The sequence below is a fragment of the Microtus ochrogaster genome, chromosome 6, assembly GCF_000317375.1.
Source record: "Microtus ochrogaster isolate Prairie Vole_2 chromosome 6, MicOch1.0, whole genome shotgun sequence".
In the NCBI taxonomy this organism is placed as follows: Eukaryota; Metazoa; Chordata; class Mammalia; order Rodentia; family Cricetidae; genus Microtus; species Microtus ochrogaster.
This window is the reverse complement of record NC_022013.1, coordinates 61,038,174-61,043,965: the sequence shown is the minus strand read 5'-3', so window position 1 is coordinate 61,043,965 and position 5,792 is coordinate 61,038,174. Positions and strand designations below refer to the sequence as shown.

Below are 5,792 nucleotides of genomic sequence, written 5' to 3'. Positions count from 1 at the left end.
CACTTAGAAAACCATACATTAATTCAAACACTGCTTGGCCCATTAGCTCTAGCTTCTTGTTGGCTAATTCTTACATCTTAATTTAACCCATTTCTATTCATCTGTATATCACCAAAGGTTGTGGCCTACCAGCCAAGTTTCAGCATGTCTATCTCTGGCGGTGGCTCCATGGCATCTCTCTCTGACTCTGCTTTCCTTGTCCCATGCTATAGGCCAAGCCAGTTCTTTATTCATTGACCAAGAAAAGCAACACACAGACAGAAGGACCTCCCACACCAGGCCGCTAACATTAAACATACCTAGAACCTAGGCTTTGTGCTCTGCAGACCTCCCAAGGTGTTAATCACCACCAGGTACAACTCACACAACAGAATTTAGCCTTTTATTTAATTATATTAATTTATCCCAACAGCTTCAGCTACTGACAATGCTAATCAAAGAATTCATTTCAGAACAGAGATCTTTTTTAAATGTTTGCTCTTCAACCGTTACTGCCCTTTACAAAGTTATCATCTGAAAGCTCCATCCCTGCCTCAGCATGTCAGGAGAATTCATTTTAAATACAGACAGGTCTGAAGTAAGAAGATGGTGGTAAAATTTCTTCCATACTCGGGAATGGGTCTAGCCAGTGCTATTCAGTAATAAAGTCTGTGATGGTGGGATATTTTATAACTGTTCTCATTTTAGTAGCCACTAGCCACAGCTGGCTACTGAACTCTTGAAATGTAGTCAGCACAATCAAGGAACAGTTGGAAAATTTCCTGAATTGACAGAATTTCCATCAAAATGGCCACAGTGGGTTTATGGCATCATATTGGATAGTGTTAGTTAGTATAGATTAATTCTAAGGTTGGAGAAACACAGTGGGCATTGACTTGGAAGAAATACATATGTGTTGGGCATTTTAGAAATGCAAACTTCTTTCCTAATTCTTATTTAAAACAACTGTTCAAAGACAGTCAAAAGGTCAAAGGCATCTTTAATATGAAATTTTAAGTTTGCCATATACAGAGCTAATTACATCCAGAGAGAAATGGGCAAGAATGTTTTTCTGTTTTGATTTTTTTCTCAACAGCATCCTAACTCACTCAGCAACACTTGTGGTTACACCTTGGTTCTGCTCTGGCTGAGGTGGATATCACTCAACCATGAGCATTCAACAGGAATCCACATTTAGGGGGTCCTTGGCATACATTGTTGGTTCATAGATGGCCCCGCCAAGCCTCAAGAATATTCAATAGCCACATCCATTTTGCCTTGTAAAGATTTTGGCTGGAGTGGTGGCATTTCCATTCAAGGGAGGGTTTTCCTTTTTCCAAGCTTGCTATTTCTCATCGAGCCAGCACAGCTCTCCTACCAGGGCATCAAGGGAGTTTATCTACCATGATACCTTTGTTCATGGGAATGCTCAGATGTGTTGATCCTTCCAGCACTGGTGACTCAGAAAGACTACACTGTGAGGAAATCTGGTTGTGCACGGCTGAGCTAGAGAAGGCTGGAGCAGGTGAATGGAGGTAGAGAGTTTCAAGGGGGCTGTCCTGAAGATGAAAAACTCTTACCTAGCTCTGTTGACTCTTCATGGGCCAACCTGAGCTGGAGAGTCAGGACAAATCTCTTTCCAGCCTTCTTCCCAGCCCCACCCCATTCCTCTCCATTCCCTTCTGCTTCCTCTTGAGCTAGAGCTCAATAAATGAGAAAATATATGCTAGTAAGCCTAATTAAATGGGTTGGAGCATAGACCATTAAACACCCTTCACTCTAACTTTCACACTTGACCACATATACCACACCATCCAAGTAAAGGCTACTTGGGGTCAGAAAAAGTTATCCACTGCATTTGATGGCTCCTGGAAGATCTGTCAGACAATGTCTATGCCTCTTTCACAGTCAGGGATAAAAGCAAATGTTAAATGCTTGGTAGATCAAGAAAGGACTCTCCTGTATTTCATGATGAACATTTCTGAAGATGAATACAATGACTCCATTGCTTTTCTTCTATAAATACAGCTATCAATCAATGACACGAGGCACATGGATATATATATGTCATTTTCTTCTCTCCTATACCGGCAGCCTGGGCACAATGGACGGCTCAGAACACACAGGAGCAGAAATGTGAAGCTGATCATTTGCTTTGCTCTCCGTCACTGTTACTCATCGTTCATCCACAGGGTAGACCTGGTCGAATTGCCACAGCTGGCTGCTTTTACCATCACACTGACTCAAGTGCAGATCCTTACTGTCTCCTTGAGCCCCAGCTTCCATGCATCTCCCAGAAAGGATGTGAATGATCGTTCCATCCTGAAAAGAGAAGGAAGGAGACAATTCCTGACAAAGTCAGCAAAGGAAGACATTTTTAAGATTTCTTCTGAGCACTAAAAGACTGATGGAGGTGGTATGTACTAGCCTGGAATGAGTGGCAGGATTTTAATTAATAGAAAACATAATTTAAATATTTCTAAAATTTAGATGTCTTTTGAGGCTAAGGGATCCTGATCCCAATTATATTGCTGTTAAATGATTGTGTGCTGTAGGAAGTGGTAACCCGCCCACTGGGGCGTGGCCTCTTATACTAAATATGCTGATGCAGAGCATGCGTCCACTCTCTTTCTGGCCTCTCCCTCTGTTCCAGTTGTGGATTTCAGTTTCTGATCTCTGATCAAGCGGAGGATTCTGATTCATGAGTTTACCCCTAAGTAAATAGCCATCAATTTCTCAGTTCTGAGCTAGTGTGGGCTTCCTTTTAGGTGACCGTCCTCAATGTGTCATTTCTGGTCAGAGTGACTCTGGTTAGGGTGTGTTCAGTCTTTGTGCTGCCTTGTCAGTCACTGTTACCACTACATTCACAAACTTATGCTATCAGAGCGATTTCCTCGTTAGTGCTACCTTCTGCTAATCCTGCAATCTAAAATTGTGGCCACTAGGTTGCAGTAAAGAGTAAAACTGAGGCTATCCTGAAGGTCTACTTAGACCATCCATGTGAAAGGTATGGCTCTACTCCAACAGAATCAATATTGACCATAACATCTTCTTTTCAAGAAAAATTAGATTTCTTTACAAACTTAAACAGCTTTAGCCATAATGTTACAAATTCTTGCTCATTGTTGAAATTTTCCAAAAGATAGACTGTAATTGTCATTATTTTCCAGAATATTTCCATCACTGCCAAAGACACCACTACCCATTAGCAGTCATTTGCCCTTCCCGGCTCCTACTAGCCACTGAGAATTACTGGTCTCCTTTCTGTGGTTATGCATGCACCTAAACTGTTGGACACACACAGAGGTGAGCCTGTTCCACCTTGTCTGAAGGTCAGAGTGTCTGAGCTTATTTTTGCTCTTTCAAATTGTTGGCAACAGGTGTGGCTACAAAACAAGATATCCTGACCTAGCGTGTGGTTCCTTGGTGTTTAGGACATTAAGATGGCCCACAGAGGTGGATTCACTCCACCCTAACCAAGGCTCAGAGAATTCTAGCATACTCCTGTGCTCCTTCATTTAAAATAGGAGGTTTGACATAGGGAGTGGTTGCCTATAGGATACTTGGTCTAAAATGTGTTCACTGCTCCAAACATCAAATACTTTACTCAGGAGATGATGGCTTTGATATCTCAGGTATTAAAGCAAGTAACTGTTCTGGTTGTCTTCTGTGTTATTTTAAAACAGTTTTTTTTTTTTTAGAGTTTGAAATGGACTTTATTCAGAACTCTGATCTACCAAGTTAGCGTTTTCCACCAACTCGGGGAGCAGAGACCTTCACAGGCTTCACAATCTTTTGTTTAGGTGCTGCTTTTGTGGGGGCCTTGGCAGCAGCCATTGGGGTCTTCTTGGATGCCTGCTTAGCCTTTTTTGCTTCCTTGGCAGCCCTGATGGCCTGCTCTTGCTGGGCTTTCCTAAATTCTGGTTTCTGATTCCTCTCGGCTATTATATCAGCAAGGGATGCACCAGTGATGGCCCGCTGGAATTTGCACGGCGGGTTCTTTTCTTTTGAATTTCTTCCGACTCTCCTTTTTTGTGTTTCCTTCTGTACAGGACAGTCCAGTTTATCTGCCGGGGATTCCTTTTGGACAGCAATGCGGACTTGCATTTTGCATTAAGAAACTGGAAAACCTTCCCGTCGGTCCTGGCGTAGCGCCGCCCGTGTCCGGGGTTGATCTTGTACCCACTGAAACTGTACAGCTCGACCTTCATGATGGGAGCTGCCGCCCGGCCGGAGGAAAGATGGCAAAGAGGTTAAAACAGTCTTTTACCTTCACCCCCCCTCTTGGATATTGGGGTATAAAAGAATATGAAAATTAAAAATTAAACACAGGTGAACTCAGAATTCAACGTTAAGTTTTCACAGAGTTGCCATCCCGTTACTCTCTGTGTCTTTGTGTTTTTTCCTCCCTAACATTTCTAATCCTCATGCCTCTACCCTGGAACGTACAAACCCACTGTGGCTGGACTGCAGAAGTCATTCCCCAAAAAGGTGACTTATGACACTAAACATTTCATGTAAATAAAATTCTGTAATATGGTTCCTTTAAATTAGCCGCTTTCATTTTGTGTGTTGTTCTGATTTATTGTGTTAGAGCAAAATCTAATACTTCACTTCCTTCTTTCTTTTTACTATAGAAAAACACACCAAAATTTAGCACTTTTAAAACATTTTCAACTATAAAGTTTAGAAAAGTTAAATACATGAATTTTTCATACTATTTTCATTGTGAAAAATACTCTCTACCATTAAACAATAATTTCCCTTTTCTTCCTTACCCAGCCACTAGTAACCACCATCCTTCTATGGGCTTAACTGCTTTACATAAAGTGAATAAAGTGGAATGACACAGTTTTGGGATGTGTATGTATGTGTGTTAGTTATTTAATCTAGTTTAATATCCCCAAATGTCACTCTTGTTCTACCACATGACAGAACTTCCTTCTATTTTAATGCTGAGTAATATTTCACCACATGGAATCACTTCTAGGATGTAGATAACTCTAAGTGGAAAGCTTCAAGATAGATGTCCACATTTTTTCTATATGTCTATAGACAGATGGTTGGATTGCCTGCAGCACTTTTATGTTATAAATAGTCCAGTAGAATGTTGGGTGAATTCTTGCCTTGGCGCCTGCCCATCTTCTCCTACTGATGCTATCTAATGGGTCTTCTAAAACAGGATCAGGTTTCCCTGCTGGCCAGGGGCCCCACTTACAAAATGCCCCCGCTCCATTTCCTGGCTCCCGCTGTGGGCCAAGATCTCTCTCACCTCTCAGAAGGGTCTTCAGGAACAGGACCAGGCTCCCCGTTCACCAGGGATCTCGCCAACAAAAGGCCTACCACTCTGCAGGCCAGCCACCAAAACAAAGAAATTCCCACTGCCCTCTGCCCCGAGCAGCCAGCCGACCCAGTGCCCAAACAGGTTGAACTGGGTGATCCTGAGGCCCGCAGAAGGGATTGAGAAGGAAGGAAGCCCCTGGGCACAAGTTGGGATGGGCCAGGGATAGAGAGGTCACAGCAGAGGAGGAGCAGCCCCAAGCAGAGGGGAGCAGCCCTTGCAGACTGACAATGAGGACTACTGAGAAATCAAAAACAATGGCACTGGGTTTTGATCCTACTGCATGTACTGGCTTTGTGGGAGCCTAGGCAGTTTGGATGGTCACCTAACTAGACCTGGAAGGAGGTGGGTGGGCCTTGGACTTCCCACAGGTCAGGGAACCCTGATTGCTCTTGGGCTGATGAGGGAGGGGGACTTGATTGGGGGAGGGGGAGGGAAATGGGAGGCGGTGGCAGGGAGGAGGCAGAAATCT

At 43.2% G+C, this 5,792-nt stretch overlaps 1 protein-coding gene and 1 pseudogene across 3 annotated transcripts in view; both read right to left on the bottom strand.

Moving 5' to 3' along the window:
• Window positions 1–364: 364 nt before the first annotated feature.
• The window catches only part of Galnt15 (polypeptide N-acetylgalactosaminyltransferase 15), a 36,013-nt gene continuing 30,585 nt past the window's right edge, over window positions 365–5,792 (bottom strand). For all 3 annotated transcript variants that reach the window (XM_026779869.1, XM_005348660.2, XM_026779870.1), the window contains one exon: window positions 365–2,301. In XM_026779869.1, the coding sequence (XP_026635670.1) occupies window positions 2,155–2,301 (147 nt within the window). In that variant the 3' untranslated portion in view covers window positions 365–2,154. The remainder of the gene's footprint in view (window positions 2,302–5,792) is intronic.
• On the bottom strand, window positions 3,666–4,249 carry LOC101986150 (annotated as a pseudogene).